At 38.5% G+C, this 18,050-nt stretch overlaps 2 protein-coding genes across 2 annotated transcripts; both read left to right on the top strand.

The window, feature by feature from the left end:
- The first annotated feature begins 1,467 nt into the window (after window positions 1-1,467).
- LOC143030811 (uncharacterized) lies at window positions 1,468-4,260 on the top strand. Its single transcript, XM_076194029.1, has one exon. The coding sequence runs from the start codon at window positions 1,480-1,482 to the stop codon at window positions 3,364-3,366; it is 1,887 nt and encodes a 628-aa protein (XP_076050144.1). The 5' UTR covers window positions 1,468-1,479; the 3' UTR covers window positions 3,367-4,260.
- Window positions 4,261-7,600: 3,340 nt separating this feature from the next.
- LOC143030810 (uncharacterized) lies at window positions 7,601-16,229 on the top strand. Its single transcript, XM_076194028.1, has 2 exons — window positions 7,601-7,733; window positions 13,289-16,229. The coding sequence occupies exon 2, from the start codon at window positions 13,414-13,416 to the stop codon at window positions 14,737-14,739; it is 1,326 nt and encodes a 441-aa protein (XP_076050143.1). The 5' UTR covers window positions 7,601-7,733; window positions 13,289-13,413; the 3' UTR covers window positions 14,740-16,229.
- Window positions 16,230-18,050: the final 1,821 nt, after the last annotated feature.

Raw genomic sequence — 18,050 nt, 5'->3', positions numbered from 1 at the left:
GTGGTATTAGTGTGAAATTTTACTTGTTTCCCCCCAAAATGGAAAACAAGTAATTTGTTGTAGAAACCAATACAGTATTAGATTATCATAAATCTCGCAAATGTTGATTTATGACATCCGTGATTGGTGTGTGTGTGTGTGTGTGTGTAGGGGCGGGGATGGAAACCAATAAAGGATTTACAAGAATCACATATTGATTCCTGGCATCTTCATTTATTGGGTGGGTGACCTCTGAAAAAAATGAAATAAAATAAGTCCAGTTATCTGTGTTATTGTGTCCATCATACTCCAATTTTCCCCCTTTTTATTTTTTCCGTTTGTAATATTTATTCATCTAATCATGTGACTTCTTATCTATCAATTTTCATTACCTTTTCACTCATTTATCCAGCTTCTGTAGTTCTTCATAGTTTTTACATTTGTTCAATCATCCATTTTTTTCTCATTCTTTTCTTTTTAATCTTCTTTGGTATGAATTGTTTGTTATCTTAATTTGTTGCACTTTGGTCAATGTATTTGTATATTTTTGTTATACTCCAAAAATATTAGCAAGTTATAATTTTTATATCATAATGTTTAAAAAAAATAGTGCCATTCACCATAACCTTGAAAATGAAATATGTTGATTTACAAGATTGCTGTTGGGCTACTCCCACTGTGTACCTTGTCTTTGTATTTGATGAAAGTGAGGGGTGAATCTAACCTAAGCTATAAGTAATTTACTTACCACGCAGAGGGTGAGGGAGTTCTTCGAAAAACGGAAAACAAGTGATTTATTGTAAAAATTGATATCAGAATCTCATGAATCTCTCCAATGTTGATTTTTTAAATCCTTGATTGATGTGTGTGTGTAGTGGTCCTCTGCAAAAAATTCTGCAAGTATTTCTTGTTTCCAGCTGTGGTGTTGTATCCTATAATTGATTTCTTATTCTTGTGGGCTCTATCTCTTTGCATTATTTGTTCAGTCTTTCGTTTTATTATTCCCTGAATAATTTTGACTACCCCATATTATTTAGTATTTGTTCAACCTTCCATTTCTTCTTCCTTTAAACTTCTTGTTATGAAATGTTTATTCCCTTCCCTGATTTCATTTTGGTTAATGCCCCACTCTACTTGTATTCCTTGGTGTCACTCTTATTCCATTCTCTCAAAAACTTAGTTGTCATACTTATTACATATTTACTTTCAGGATGAGAGTAGCTATCAACAATTCCTGGGAAAAAGTATCTGAAGATTCCCTATATTCGTCATATAGATATAATCTTGTGTCATCTGCGGCACACCTATCTCACAAGTCATCTTAAATATCACACGATGACCCACACTAGAGAGAAACCTTTTCAATGTGACCTGTGTGATGCAGTTTTCTCGACAAAGAGTAATCTTAAACGGCACGTGGTGACCCACACTGGAGAGAAGCCTTTCCAGTGTAATCTATGTGATGCAACTTTCACATGAAAGATTCATCTCAAGTACCACATGATGACCCACACTGGAGAAAAGCCTTTCAAGTGTGACCTGTGTGATGCAGCTTTCACAGGAAAGGGTCATCTCAAAAAACACGTTTTGACCCACACTGGAGAGAAGCCTTTCCAGTGTGACCTGTGTGATGCAGCTTTCACACAAACGAATGATCTCAAACGACACCTGATGACCCACACTGGAGAGAAGCCCTTCAAGTGTGACCAGTGTGATGCGGCTTTCTCACGAAAGAATGATCTCAAACGACACACGTTGACCCACACAGGAGAGAAGCCCGTCAAGTGTGACCTGTGTGATGCAGCTTTCTCAAGAAAGGATGCTCTCAAATATCATGTGATGACCCACACAGGAGAGAAGCCCTTCAAGTGTGACCTGTGTGATGCAGCATTCTCAGCAAAGAGTGCTCTTAAATATCACATGATGACCCACACTGGAGAGAAGCCTTTCAAGTGTGACCTGTGTAGTGCAGCTTTCTCAGGAAAGAGTTCTCTCAAATATCACGCAATGACCCACACTGGAGAGAAGCCTTTCCAGTGTGACCTGTGTGATGCAGCTTTCTCATGGAAGAGTTCTCTCAAATATCACATGGTGACCCACACTGGAAAGAAGCCTTTCAAGTGTGACCTGTGTGATGTAGCTTTCACAGGAAAGGGTCATCTCAAACAACACGTGTTGACCCACACTGGAGAGAAGCCTTTCCAGTGTGACCTGTGTGATGCAGCTTTCACACAAAAGAAAGATCTCAAACGACACCTGATGACCCACACAGGAGAGAAGCCCTTCAAGTGTGACCTGTGCGGTGCAGCTTTCTCAGTAAAGGGTAGTCTCAAACAACACATAGTTTCACACACCGGAGAAAAGCATTTCCAGTGTAGCATGTGTGATGCGTCTTTCTCGCGAAAGAGTGCTTTCAGAGAACACATGATGACCCACACAGGAGAGAAGCCCTTCAAGTGTGACGTGTGCGATGCAGCTTTCTCAGTAAAGAGTAGTCTCAAACAACACATAGTTTCACACACCGGAGAGAAGCATTTCCAGTGTAGCATGTGTGATGCGTCTTTCTTGCGAAAGAGTGCTTTCAGAGAACACATGATGATCCACACAGGAGAGAAGCCTTTCCAGTGTGACCTGTGTGATGCAGCTTTTTCATGGAAGATTTCTCTCAAAAATCACATGATGACCCACACTGGAAAGAAGCCTTTCAAGTGTGAACTGTGTGATGCAGCTTTCTCTCAAAAGAATAATCTCAAACAACACGTGGTGACCCACACTGGAGAGAAGCCTTTCCAGTGTGACCTGTGTGATGCAGTTTTCTCATTAAAGAATCATCTCAAACAACACATGTTGACCCACACTGGAGAGAAACCTTTCAAGTGTGACCTGTGTGATGCAGCTTTTACACAAAAGCATAATCTTAAACAACACGTGGCGACCCATACTGGAGAGAAGCCTTTCAAGTGTGACCTCTGCGATGCAGCTTTCTCACAAAAGGGTAATCTCAAATATCACATGGTGACCCACACTGGAAAGAAGCCTTTCAAGTGTGACCTGTGTGATGCAGCTTTCTCACTAAAGAATACTCTCAAACAACACGTGTTGACCCACACTGGAGAGAAGCCTTTCAAGTGTGACCTGTGTGATGCTGTTTTTTCACGAAAATATATTCTTAAACAACACGTGTTGACCCACACTGGAGAGAAGCCTTTCAAGTGTGACCTGTGTGATGCTGCTTTTTCACGAAAGAATATTCTTAAACAACACATGGCGACCCATACTGGAGAGAAGCCTTTCAAGTGTGACCTCTGCGATGCAGCTTTCTCACTTAAGGGTAATCTCAAACGACACGTGGTGACCCACAGTGTGAGAGAAGTCTATCAAGTGTGACCTGTATGGTGCAGCTTTCTCAGAAACAAGTAAACTTAGATGTCATGTGGCGACCCATACAGGAAAGAAGCCTTTTCAGCTTTCACACGGAGGACTTATTTCAAACGTCACGTAATGACTCACATTTCCTCACGGAAAGATGATCTCGTGTATTGCGTGATGGCCTACGCTGGTGAAAGGCCTTTCCAGTGTGACCTGAGTGATATAATTTTCCTGTATGATTCTACATTCAGCTATTAAGTATCACCCACTGTTATCAAGCAGTTCAGTTTGGTTGATGGGTTATTACATGCATACTGCCAGCTGTAAACCTTAATTGGTTTACTCTCAGTTGTGAAGTTATTTGAGTGACCTTTGGCCCGTTGCGTAATTGCATTTTTGCTAATTCGTAATTCAAAATTCTCAAGTGTTCCATGAAGTGCACGAATGTTTTTGCACTTACGAAAAACGCCGAAGATATTAGAAAATTGTGCAACTGATGGAGATAAGCCGTTCAAGTATGTCATGACGGAGTTCTGTTTACCCTAGCATTGTGTAAAGTCGTTTGGAGTATATGCCATAGTTATTTGTAATTTGTATTACCGTAAATATATCTTCGGTAATATATTCAGTAGTGTTTGATTTATCCTATGAGACACAACTCCCACACTTCAATAAAGTCTCTCCAAGAGTGATATAAGATATATGATGAATTGTTCATTGTTGACGAAGAAGAAATCTAATTTGTTTGCTGAACTTTGTTATTGCTTGTACCAGGAAGAATTTCTGTAGTATATTTGATTGTGCTTGTTCTTCATGGTCTGATCATTTCTGAAATATATCACGACGCCTTCATGACTTATGTTTTTGTCCACTCTCTATAAACTGTAGTTGTTCAAGGATTTTTCTGCGTGTAACACTATCTTTAAGCAAGCCTGTTAGGGTAATGTACGTTGAAGCTACCTCAATGGTGAGTTTTTTTTTTCTGGAAATTCATTTTAGTTGGGTTATTGTGGTTATTATCTTTATTTCTAATCTTTTGTTTTTAATTAATATACGTCTAAGAAAGGTAGACGTACTAATCTGGAGAAAGGACAATGGCACGGTGAGTTTTTCGGTCCACAGAAAGACAACTAACAAAAATGACCTTATTCATTACTTCTCGGCACACAGCGAGAGAACCAAGAGAGGAGTAATAATTGGATTTTTTCTTAGGGCATTCCGGGTATGCAGTGAGGAGCATATTGATAGAGAGGTCAAATATATTTTTAAAGTCTTCACAGATCTCAGGTACCCGGAAGGATTGTTACACAGCTTGAGAAAAATAGCACTCAGAACATTGGACAAAAAGGATGAGGTTAAGGAAGATAAGGAAGGTGACTTCATTGTGGTTCCCAGTTCCAAACACACGGAAGAATTAGGACACCTACTACGCAACACAGGATTGAAGATTGCCAGCTCATCCAGCATGAAAATTGGCGAAATAATGAGAGGTAAGGAGAGAAAAGACAACATCACTAATAGCGTGGTATACAAAATACCATGTACCAGCTGTGAACTGAGCTACTTTGGAGAAACTGGGAGAGGTCTACGCAAGCGAACATACGAACACAAGAACGACCTAAAAGCCCATCGCACTTCCAGCGCATTGGTGGTTCATGTGGACCAACTTGGACACCTTCCCAACTGGAGCGGGGTAGAGATTTTACAACAGGGGTTAGAAAAGAAAAAGAGGAAACTAGTTGAGGCAACATATGTAGCATCTCAGCCTTGCCTTAATCACAGGGACGGATTCATCAAACTGTCTCAAATGTCCGGACGACTCATCCGCCGGGAGATGAGGAAACAAGCGGACTCGAGTGGCGTGGGTTAGCAGGAACGCGGACATGAACGCGTGTATATATATGTTGATTTTATGCTTATGTACTCATACTCTGAAGAAGTCCTGTTAAGGACGAAACGTCAGTAAATTTACACTCCAACATTACTCGGTGTTTATCTCACCACCCTTCCACTCATTCTGTCGTCCTTCTGTCCAATATATATATATATATATATATATATATATATATATATGGGTTCGACTACTTGGAACGATTACCGCCATTGCAAGAACTTAAGAACGGATAGCAAACGCAATGTCATCACGTCACTAATGTATATTAGTACTTCGAAATGTTAGCAAATCGTTCGATAAGGTGTGGCATGATGGACTGAAGCTCAAAATAATCCGACTACGGTTTCCAGAAGAACTAACTAGACTTTTGTGTGGATTCCTAACAGGGCGAAGAGCGAGAATAAGATTAAAAGAACACAAAAGCGAACTATTCCCCCTGAAGAGTTGTCTACCCAAAGGATCGTGTCTTTCAACAACACTAGACATGGTATACACAACAATCCCCCCCACATACATACACACTGCAAGAGAGAGAGAAGAAAAAAGGCATAAGTAATTGCGACAAAGCTAAAGAGATTCGATGTAATGTCAGAGAAAATTGAAGTACACCAATACAAAGGCTTGGTGAGACCAATAACACTGGGTAACACTATCTTATTTAATGTTTTTATTGTTGCCAAGGTTGTTTTCTCTCCTGATTTTAGAAATACAATTGAAAATTGCATATAATCGATATTCCAAAATATAATTAATGTTTTATATACAAAACAAACTGTACTAAACTACGATAGTACACTATATTTAGCATATTCACATTGACTTAAATTGTAGTTGATATCTTATCCTTGTGTTTCCTTTTTAAACCAATGAGATAATGTAAGTATAAAAGCAGGTGATACGGAAGAGCTTGGTAAAAATGCACTGATGAGTGTGATTTCTTATTGTGAACTTTTTTATTTATTCATTACGCAATAGCGTCATACAGTGGGGGGGAGGTTTTCATAATGAACGTAGGAAGGCAACTGGGATACACATGCTTACACACGTTCACATACACACTTGTACACATACATACTATACATGAGTTGCAGGTAACGTAATATAGGACACTGGGTATTGTACATCCATTCAAAGAGGAAGTAAGTTAAGAGATGTCACGCAGGGCATCAGGTATTATGAAAACCCACCAGAGCGGGGGTAACGGACAAGTATTTCATCTAATATATTTTGTGTTAGGAGATGACGACAGGTGGCATCTAATGGTAGAGATCTTTACGCAACAGTAACCATAGTCTCCTATCATAGCAATCTCCCAGTTTCCTTGGTCTCTTTTCTCCATTGCAGCAATGTCCTGATGGAACTTCTCGCGATGCTCTTCACTCACTCCTTCCAAGTTTTCACGAAACAATCCAAACATGAATGCAAAAAGTGTACCTTTAATGACATTCTACATCCTAAGTTCTTATAGCTTTCCAAAATTTTTGCTACGTGCTGCCATTTACTATATTTCGAAATGCAAACCACGACTCTCCTTCGACATTACTCATTGCATTCTCAAGTTACATTGATACATTTTCTTTATTTGCGGACCAGTAAATATACCACCCTTAACTTAATAAAGTGGGGATAGCAACACATTGGTAGGGTCTACAAAAGGCTGTCTAATAACATTGAGTTTTCCTGGTTGCAAGTCACCTCGAGGGGGCCATTCCACTTTCTGGTACTGTTCATTATAATTATCAGCCCGACTGTCCCATAGGCAAAGAAAACATGAATACTTGGTGTATACACCCTGTAATCCAAATAAGAAGGTGGTAATTTTAGAATCACCACAAACATTCCATAATATGTTGTATTTTTGTATTTAACATAAACTTATTGATGAGCAACTCTGTTAGATATATTTAATTACTATAATAACCAGTTTATAAGCATAGAAGCATTAAACCGCTTGAATCATGTAATGATTAAGTAATGTCCAGATTTATCAAATTTATATTCTTTACTCGGGGCCATATTGGAAAATGATTGTCAGTCTCTTATTGGGCAGATTTCGATATGGCCCCATATCTGAAACTCTTTATAAGGGTCTAGCCTAACATTCTGTCATATTATAAGCTTTTGACCCAATTTGAACAATCGCATGGTATTTTGTCACTTATCCGCTCGGAAATCCACTTTTGTAAACTCTTGTTTTAATAGAAATAAGGACATCACGATGGTGAAATTGACTGGAATATTTTATATAATGTCTAAAAGGGAGTTTGTTGGAAAAATCACTTAATCTATTGCATTCTGACGACGCCGGGTGATATGTGTTTACATTCATCATTCATTCCACAAGCCCACTTCGTATGAATCGAATATAGAAAGATGCTTTATAGTATGAGCAGTTACTTTGTATATACTGAAAAAAAAAAACTTTGAGATTCCTAGGACATCTGTGATATCCAGAAGTGGCATAGAGTTTAGAAGCACAACATACACGCAGGTAATAAATGTTATTAAGGGGGCTCGTCAAGCGTGTGCATGTGTTATGTGGTAAAGGTTATTTTCCTTGTCTGTTCATCCCTTGATGTTACATGTTTTCATGTTAGTTTTGATCGAATATGGGAACTTCCAATTTGGTAGGCAGGATGAAGTCTTGTCAAAACGCTCATCCATTGCATGATACAAAGCCACAAATTCGGGAATACGTTTCTATGGGTAATATATTCTTGACAGCTTTTCATTGCAATGGAAGCTGGTTGCAGGAATATAATACATTATTTAGGAGTGGAATACTTCAAATGCATGCAGTGAAATGTCACTAAAAGAACCAAAGCTTCACAAAATATTCGTAATTTGTTTCGGAAGGTTCCAGGAGCAGTCATTCACTATAACCTAACCTAAAAAAATGCTTTATGTTGTATTCGTGATTTACTAGTAAATTTGCCATGGGCATGAACAGATTGTAAATAATCATAACTCGACAAACCACTCCTACCATGCCCCTTGTTTTTTGTAGTTGATAGGACAGAAGGATGGGATGGAGTGGTGGTATTTAACCCTTTAATGGTCACTGAAGAATTTGGGTGAATAAAAATTTTTTCAGGTCTTTTTCTTCTTGAGATGTAAATAACAACTTTTACTGAAGACATTTTTCTGTGTACCTAATAGATATCATGCTGTGGGGCTCAACAATTTTGTTGAGTAAACCATTTACCGTAAAAATCTGTGCTCAGAGGCTCCACAAATTTTTTGAGCTGACCATTTACGGAAACTTCTCCAAACATTATGATTTTTACCTACACTAGGATATAGAAAAAAATATATATATATATTTTTGTGATATAATGATATATTTTCCTTATATTTTAAGAAATTAAAGGGAAAAAATCACAGTTCCATGATTAGATAAAACTTCTTTTTCTACAAAAATACATATCATTTAAATTGTTGAAAATATATAGAAATCTACTTATGATATTCAACAAAGCACATTTGCTTGTTCTTTAGGCAATGAAACACATCACATTTTGAGCCAAATAGTGGAAGATACCACCTGTGTGACCTGAGTGGTGTCCTGTACAAAGCCACTAGCATGTCAGAGAGGCCAATCCCCCCCATATGTTTGTTGTAAGCCAGGACAATGGAGGGACAAGGGATATCAACTTTGGATTTACTTTCATTGTCAAACCTTTTGACAGAGCCTACAGGTTCAACTCCTACTGCATTACTTAGCAGTGTTACATATTTGTTGTCATGCCATTTAACAGCAATCACATTCTCTGAGGAACTAAAATCATACTGACCTCTCCCCTTCTTGTTCAGTTCATTATCTGACATCAGACGTGCACCCCCATTTCTGTTCTCTCTCACTGACCAAGGGATTTGATACCTGTCTTAGATTCTAGCTGTTTGACTAGCTTGTGACTGGTGAAAAAGTTATCACAAAATACAACAGATGACCTGGGGTCACTAATAGATCTGCTCAACACTAACATAACTTTTTCCCCAAGCAATAGCATTTTCTCATTTTCATTCAAATCTTCAGTACAAAAGGTAGTGTTGTTACCTTGGTACAAGAGCAGATCATGAATGATACCAGAAGAGCTTGACCTACAAAAGATTTTGAAACTCCATTTGTGTGGTTTATTTTTCATAAACTGTCTCACTTTTCCAGCTTGTGTACCTTTATAAGGAACCATTACTTCATCTACACTTTGGAATGCACTACTTTTCTACTTTTTTGCATTGCTCACAAAACATTTAAAAAAGTGGCCTAATCTTACTAAATTTATCCTCATTGTTCTGAGCATTATTGTTATCTGTGAAGTGTACATATCGCTTCAGGCATTTGAATCTTTTACAACTCATGATATCAGCAACTAAGGGGTAACGCAGAAGCACACTCCAGTAATCATCGGCTGCTAGTAAATTACATATGCCCATGTAAAATAACACTGCAAGAAACTTTTGGATTTCATTGTCATCTGTTTGAATACTGTTAGTCAACACCTGAACTGAGTACAAGTTTGTATGGTATGATATGTGGCTAACCATTTCATGTGTAAAGAACTGGGAAAAGTATTGATAAGGTGTCTTGAGATCATCTGGCTTGGTGAATTCAGTCTCTGTTGGATATATGTTATCAATATCCCTCTTCCTCCACTGTCACTCTCGTGAGAGAGGCTCATTAGGATGCTCAAGACTAGGGTCCACTACAACAATATTTGCTCTATCTACTTAACGTCTTTTGGCACGTGGTTTGGCTGGCTGCTGTGAAGGAGAACTTCTTTCTTGATGGGCTGGCATATTATGGTCATCATTTGTGTCTTCACTCTCAATTGTATCATTATGAGGATCAAAATCTGGATCAGCAACATCATCATCATCATCCAGGCCATCATTAGAATACTCTGGATTATGTGGCACCACTGGCTGCAGATCCTTGTGTCTAGTCCCATAGAAAAATGCCCGATCCATTGTATAATCTGAGGAAGATATAAGAAATATTGTGAATAACAGATAAATGACAGTCATCCATGACTGAACACTTTTCTGAAACACTCTTCTACCCATATGTCTTACCATAATAGGGTAGCTCAACAAAATTGTGGACCAACAGTCAAACTCAGCAATTCTGTTGAGTCGCTCCTCTACCCATGCATTTTACCATATGAGTGCCGCTCAACAAAATTGTTGACCAATATTCAAACAGCTCGTTATCTATCATAAACATCATAATTCAAACACAGATTATATTCAGTTATATCTTCAACACCTAAATATATAGAAAAGAGCATAAAAAGAATCATAACTTACCTATATCACAGTCGAAATGAGGTAACAGTTATGAAGAAAATGTGATGCAGCTGCAATGCTGAGAAGGTTTGTTTACACTGAAGAGGTCTCACACACCAATGCCATCTGTTGCTTAATACAATAGCTACAATATTGTTGAACTGCCAGACCAAGGGTAATTCCTTCAGTGAATGCATTTTAATGGTTTTTTGAATGGCTATATTTGGCTCAACAATTTTGTGGTAAGGTTCTGTCGAGTTTTTTTCTCACTCATCATATAAATGGCAAATATCTTATCATTTTAATTATGGGTGCATGGTGCTACATGTGCCAAAATTCACTCGTTTGCTCGCTATTAGCCTAATTACGTGGCTCTGCAACGGGGTTGTGTTGCTTAGACGTTTCCTGACAAATGGAAATCAATATAGAATTCACAATAATCATTGGTTTCTGACATCCTTGATTATTGAGTGGGTGGAGATAGCTGCGAAAAATGTTACCAATGTTTCTTATTTCCAGTGTTCTCTACTATTGTATCTTTCATCATACTCCGATTTTAATTTCTTCCTTGTGGCTTCTTTCTCCATGTAATATTTATTGATCCACTCCTGTGCCTTATTATTCCCCTGTTAATTTTCACTGTACTAGTCTCCTAGAAATTGAAATATATTGATTTACAAGTAAGATTGCTGCGAAGCACAAATATTCACACAGGTCGCACATAATTCACTCCGTCTCCCCAAGCAATGCCATGGCCGTAACGGGATTTTCCCACAGATCATTTATAGAGAGTATGTTGTGGTGTTTGCATGCATGATTGTGTATAATGCAGTCTTCCATTGGGTGTTGAACAGTATGGGTTGAAGTGTTACATCCTGGGTAGTTGTCCACAATGTGGTCTTCCAGTATTTTTTGGTAGCTTAGAAGGGCTGGGTGGTGGCCCTACCGCAATTTGGCCAGTTGGACTCTATCCTTTCGTGTGAGAGAGGATTCTGAGGGATGGATATCAGGGGGTCTGGCATGCAGCAATGTGTTGTCATCCTGGCTCACATCTCCATTCGCCGCTATCGCCTGTCTCCGTGGTATAGGATAAATACCATTTATCATTGTTATTTATTATTTTATCATTGTGTGTGTTATTACTTGTATTTATCAATAAATTATGTTTGTTTTGTGTAATTTAAGTTATTTTGGGAATTATTTCATATCGCAAGAACGGATTAATTCTATTTCCTTTAATTTAAATGGGAATAACTGTTTTGAGATACGATTTTTTGACATACAACGGCGGTCACGGTAACATTGTATATATATGTATATATATATATGTGCGTGTATACATATATATATATATATATATATATATATATATATGTATATATATATATGTGTGTGTGTGTGTGTGTGAATACATATATATATATATATATATTTATAATAAAATAGAATATTTTTAATATTTTTAAGTGTCTGTTTTGATTTAATAAACATAACTCTACAAACCCAGCTATAAATAAAGGGTAGGTAAGGTTCGGTAGACAACATTATTCATTTTCATTCTAAGATAATAGACATAAACAGTTTAAAGTTCTATTGATGGGGTTCTGGTATTATTTCTACCAAAATGCACACGTTTACTCGACAATCTTGTGTGTGTGGGAGCGGGATCGGAGGTGTTCCCTGACAAATGGAAACCAATAAAATATTTACCAGAGTGACAGATTGATTTCTGGCATCTTCGATTATTGGGTGGTTGACCTCTAGAAAAAAAGAATCCCAAGATTTTTTATTTATTATTATTATTTTTTCAATTCCAGTTATCTGTGCTATTGTAACCTTCATCATACTCCGATTCCCCCCCTTATTCTTTCTATTTGTGATATTTATCCGCTCTTCTGGCTCTTATCCACCAATTTCCATTACCTTTTACTCCTTTTTCCAGTTTCTGTGTTTCTTCATATTTTTTACATTTGTTCAATCGCCAATTTTTTTCTCATTCTTTTCTTTTTAATCTTCTTTGGTATGAATTGTTTGTTATCTTTATTTGTTGCACTTTGGTTAATGTGTTTGTATATTTTCGTGATACTCCAAAAATATTAGCAAGTAATAAACTTTATGTAGTAATGTTTAAAAACAAGAGCGCCATTCACCATAACCTTGAAAATGAAATATTGTGTTGATTTACAAGATTGTTGTTGGGTTACTCCCACTGTGCACCTTGTCTCTGTATTTGATGAAAGTGAGGGGTGAATCTAACCTAACCTATAAGTAATTTACTTATCACTCAGAGGGTGGGGGGGGGGAGGGTTCTTTGAAAAATTGAAAACAAGTGATTTATTGTAAAAATGAATATCAGAATCTCATGAATCTCTCCAACGTTGATTTTTGAAATCCTTGATTGATGTGTGTGTGTAGAGGTCCTCTGCAAAAATGTTTGCAAATATTTCTTGTATCCAGCTGTGGTGTTGTATCATATATCATACATCAATTTGTTTTTCTTGTGGGCTCTATCTCTTTGCATTATTTGTGCAGTCTTTCGCTTTATTATTTCCTGAATCATTTTGACTACACCATATTTTTTAGTATTTTTTCAACCTTCCATTTCTTTCTTCTTCCTTTAAACTTCTTGTTACGAAAAGTTTATTCCCTTCCCTGATTTCATATTAGTTAATGTCCCACTCTAGTTGTATTACTTGGTGTCACTCCTATTGTATTCTCTCAAAAACTTAGTTGTCATACTTATTACACATATACTTTCAGGATGAGAGTAGCTGTCAACAGTTCCTGGGAAAAGGTATCTGAAGATTTCCTATATTCGTCATATAAATATAATCTTGTGTCATCCGTGGCACACCTATCCCTCGAGTCATCTTAGATATCACACGATGACCCACACTAGAAAGAAACCTTTTCAATGTGACCTGTGTGATGCAGTTTTCTCGACTAAAAGTAATCTTAACCGACACGCGGTGACCCACACTGGAGAGAAGCCTTTCCAGTGTGATCAATGTGATGCAACTTTCACACAAAAGAGTCATCTCAAGTATCACATGATGACCCACACTGGAGAGAAGCCCTTCAAGTGTGACCAGTGCGATGCAGCTTTCTCACAAAAGAGTAATCTCAAACAACACATAGTTACCCACACTGGAGAGAAGTCTTCCCAATGTGACCTCTGCGATGCGGCTTTCTCACGACAGAATGATCTCAAACGACACATGGTGACCCACACTGGAGAGAAGCCTTTCAAGTGTGACCAGTGCGATGCAGCTTTCATAGCAAAGAGTGATCTCAAACGACACATAGTTACCCACACTGGAGAGAAGTCTTTCCAATGTGACCTTTGTGATGCGGCTTTCTCACGAAAGAATTATCTCAAACAACACATGATGACCCACACAGGAGAGAAGCCCTTCAAGTGTGACCTGTGTGATGCAGCTTTCTCAGGAAAGGGTGCTCTTAAATGTCATATAAGGACCCACACTGGAGATAAGCCGTTCAAGTGTGACCTGTGTGATGCAGCTTTTTCACGAAAGAGTGCTCTCAAATATCACGTAATGACCCACACTGGAGAGAAACCTTTCAAGTGTGACCTGTGTGATGCAGCTTTTTCAGGAGGGACTGCTCTCAAATATCACATGGTGACCCACACTGGAGAGAAGCCTTTCAAGTGTGACCTGTGTGATGCAGCTTTCTCAGGAAAGGGTGATCTCAAACGACACGTGATGACCCACACCGGAGAGAAGCCTTTTAAGTGTGACCTGTGTGATGCGTCTTTTGCACTAAAGGCTTATCTCAAACGACACCTGAAGACTCACACTGGAGAGAAGACTTTTAAGTGTGATCTGTGCGATGTAGGTTTCTTAGCAAAGGGTGATCTTAAACGACACATAGTTTCACACACCGGAGAGAAGCATTTCCAGTGTAGCATGTGTGATGCATCTTTCTCACAAAAAAATCATTTCAGAAGACACATGATGATCCACACAGGAGAGAAGCCTTTCCAGTGTGACCTGTGTGATGCAACTTTCTCACAAAAGATTAATCTCAAACGACACGTAGTGACCCACAGTGGAGAGAAGTCTTTCAAATGTGACCTGTGCGATGCAGCTTTCTCAGAACCAAGTAAACTTAGACGTCATGTGGCGACCCACACTGGAGAGAAGCCTTTTCAGCTTTCACACGGAGGACTTATTTCAAAGGTCACGTAAGGACTCGCACTTCCTCACGAAAAGTTGATCTCGTGTGTTGCATGATGACCTATGCTGGTGAGAAGCCTTTCCAGTGTGACCTGAGCGATATAACTTTCCTGTATGATGGTACTTGCAGCTATTGAGTACTGATCCACTGTTATAAACTGTCAGTTGAAATCTTAATTGGTTTACTCTCAGTTGTGAAGTTATTTGAGTGACCATTGGCCTATTGCATAATGTGTTTTTGCTTGTTCTTTTTTTTTTCTTCAAAATTCTTAAGTGTTCCATCAAGTGCATGAATATTTTGCAATTACAAAAGAAAAAAAAACGAAAATATTAGAAAATTGTGCAACTGGTGGATATTGATATTTGTATGTCATGATGGATACAATTCTGTTTACCTTAGTATTGTATAAAGTAGTTGGGAGTATACGCCATAGTTATTTGTAATCTGTATGATGAATTGTTCATTTTTAATAAAGAAGAAATCTAATTTGTTTCCTCAACTTTGTTATTGTTTGTAGCAAGAAGAATTTCTGGAGTCTAGTAGATTTGATTGTAGTTGTTCTTCTTTGATACCTTCTGAGGCAGAATTTCATGGTCTGATGATTTCTGAAATATATCATGACACCTTCATGACAAAGGATTACAAAGTCGGAGCATGCCGATAGGAGACCTTTATGTCCGTAACTAGGTCAGATGTGGAAAAAAGTAATGACAATAAATAAAAACATAATGATATAGATAATAATAAATGCGTAGGTATATTTAAAAAAAAAACTTGTTTATAATAAATGATGGTAAATTGACAAATATCTGATAATGTGAATCAAGTAAATAACAATCAGACATAACAAAAATAAATAATATAAAATAAATGACATTACAGCATCTTGCTTAGGTATTTAAATGATTCTTAAAGCTTTGAACTGAACTGCATTGCACTGCATCTGCATGAAGTTTATTCCATTCATTAACTACATTATTATTTGTGCCAAGAATAGCTTGTTCGTGGTGTTTAGTAGCAGTTGTGCATGTACTTGTTCCCTCTTGACTCTTGGGACAGACCCTCTTTGCTAGGTCGAGTTGTGATGTCTTTTTTCTGTTCAATTTGTTGTTTTCGTGAAGTGTACATATCATTTTGTAATGGATATCAGTTTATAATTAATCTTTCTACATGTATTTGGTGGATGGCAATCTTTCCACGTGATGATCTTCGTTATGAGAACTTTTGTGTCAGATAATTTCTGATATATATCATGACACCTCCATGGCATCTAGTGTCTCTGTCAGTGCTGTATCAAATGTAATTGTTGATTGGCATTTCTGCATCTATCATGTCATTCTACAAGTGAGTCTGGCAATATACACTAGAGCTTCCTCGACGGTGAGCTCAGAATGTTTAGTGACTGTGTTTGTGAAATCATTGGTTTGTTATGTTGTCCTATATCACAGCGAGCTGCCTTGCCTAGTCAGTCTTCATTTTAGCCTTTACCGTTAAAGCTAACTTGAACTTCAGCTCCAAAACATAACGAAACAATTCCTACAGTTCTACTGACTTGTCAATAATGAAAACATGATAAATCTTCTATTCATAATACAATTTTAGATATAAACAGCCTGTGTTTCTTATTTTTTAATATAATTTGTTTTGATTTTTTTAAAGAACGAAACTGATCAAAATTGTACAAAATAACTGAAGATGAAATTGGTCCTCCTGATCTTTGACGTATACTGAAGACAGACTGCTAAAATCCATTTCCACATTTGTTAATAACAACACTGAGTACAGTGCTATACAGGTACGCTAAGGCAGCTTGTACATCTATACATGGATGGGGTGGTGCGAGAGGTGAATGCATGGGTAGTAGGTCAGGGGTTGGAGATGGTTAAAGAAAATTGAGAAAAGTGGGAAATAAGCCAGTTGTTGTTTGCTGACGACACTGCACTTGTAGCAGGATCAGAGGAGGGATTGAGGAAGTTAGTGACAGAGTTTGAGAAGGTGTGTGGAAGAAGGAAACTGAAGATAAATGTGGGCAAAAGTAAGGTGATGAGATGTACAAGGGGAGAGAGTGACAGCAGGCAGAAGGTGAGGATTAAGGGTGAAAGACTGGAGGAAGTGGGTAGTTTTAGATACTTGGGTGCGAATGTAGCAGGAAAGGGAGGAGTGGGGGTGGAGGTAGAATGTATATTGAGAGAAGCGAGTAAATGCCTTGGTGGATTGAAATGTAATGAGAAATAGACATCTGGGAATAGATGCTAAGAGGAGGTTATATGAAGGAGTGATTGTGCCAACAGCATTGTACGGGGCAGAAACATGGAACATAAGAGAGGAAGAGAGAAGGAGTTTGAATGTGTTAGAGATGAAATGTCTGACAAGTATGATAGGGGTTACTAGGGTAAATAGAGTGAGAAATGAGGAGGAGAACGGGTGGAAAGGGAGCTGGGAGATAGGATTGATGAAAGAGTATTAGGATGGTTTGGACACATGGAAAGAATGAGTGAAGAAAGATTAGCAAAAGGGGTGTGGAAGGCAGAGGTGGAAGGAGTGAATATGAGAGGGCGTCCTAGGATGAGATGGATGGATGGGGTGAAGGGGGCATCACAAAGGAGAGGAATGTCTGTTGAGGAAGGACGGGAGAGGACAGAAGATAGGGGTGAATGGAGAAGGGTTGTGTATGGATGATGCTGCCATGCATGAGTGGGAGCGGGTGGGGGATGGGGAGTGAGGAAGTATGAGAAAATATTGACGCAGCCCCGAAGGGATTTCTCCCCGTCTTCTCCGTTTCTGCATGGGGGGGGGGGGTCAGAGAAGGGGGTCGCCGATTTCATGAAACGGCCTTGCTGTGGATGTGCTGTGTCTTGCGACAGTGCTTCTGACTCAGGGCAGTGGACAGGATGCAGGGATGACCCGTCATCCAGGAGGTGCCAAGATAAGAGGGAGGGAGGATGTTGGAGGGTAGTGGAATATGTAGGAAATGGAATGGGTGGAGGTGGTTTCTCTGCCTTTTTCTTTTTGGCTACCCCCCGTGTAAGGTGGAAAAAGCCGTTGGCATGTGTATGTATGTACCAAAGTTGTGTCAATCTAAATCCACTGGGGTTTTATAATGCTGGGGTTTTGTCCGTTTGGAGCACTGGGTTTTTGTCCACTTTTTTTTCCCCCGTGCAGCCCTCAACTTTGCCCACTTTTTTTTTCTCGCAGTGCAGCTCTCAACTTTGCCGGTGGCCAAACCCCACCATTTCATGAAACAATCGAAGAAATCCACAAGAAAATCAACGTAGAACCTCTCAACATCACACACCACCGTATGTGGAATCAAACCTGGGAC

The sequence above is a fragment of the Oratosquilla oratoria genome, chromosome 12, assembly GCF_046742065.1.
Source record: "Oratosquilla oratoria isolate Oo_2021 chromosome 12, ASM4674206v1, whole genome shotgun sequence".
Taxonomy (NCBI): Eukaryota; Metazoa; Arthropoda; class Malacostraca; order Stomatopoda; family Squillidae; genus Oratosquilla; species Oratosquilla oratoria.
Note: the sequence above shows the minus strand (reverse complement) of the source record. Positions and strands in the feature narration are given on the sequence as shown.

What these genes read in the sequence shown, in the direction of transcription:
- LOC143030811 (XM_076194029.1), top strand. Translation starts at nt 1,480, where the DNA reads ATGATGACCCACACTGGAGAAAAGCCTTTCAAGTGTGACCTGTGTGAT.
- LOC143030810 (XM_076194028.1), top strand. Translation starts at nt 13,414, where the DNA reads ATGACCCACACTAGAAAGAAACCTTTTCAATGTGACCTGTGTGATGCA.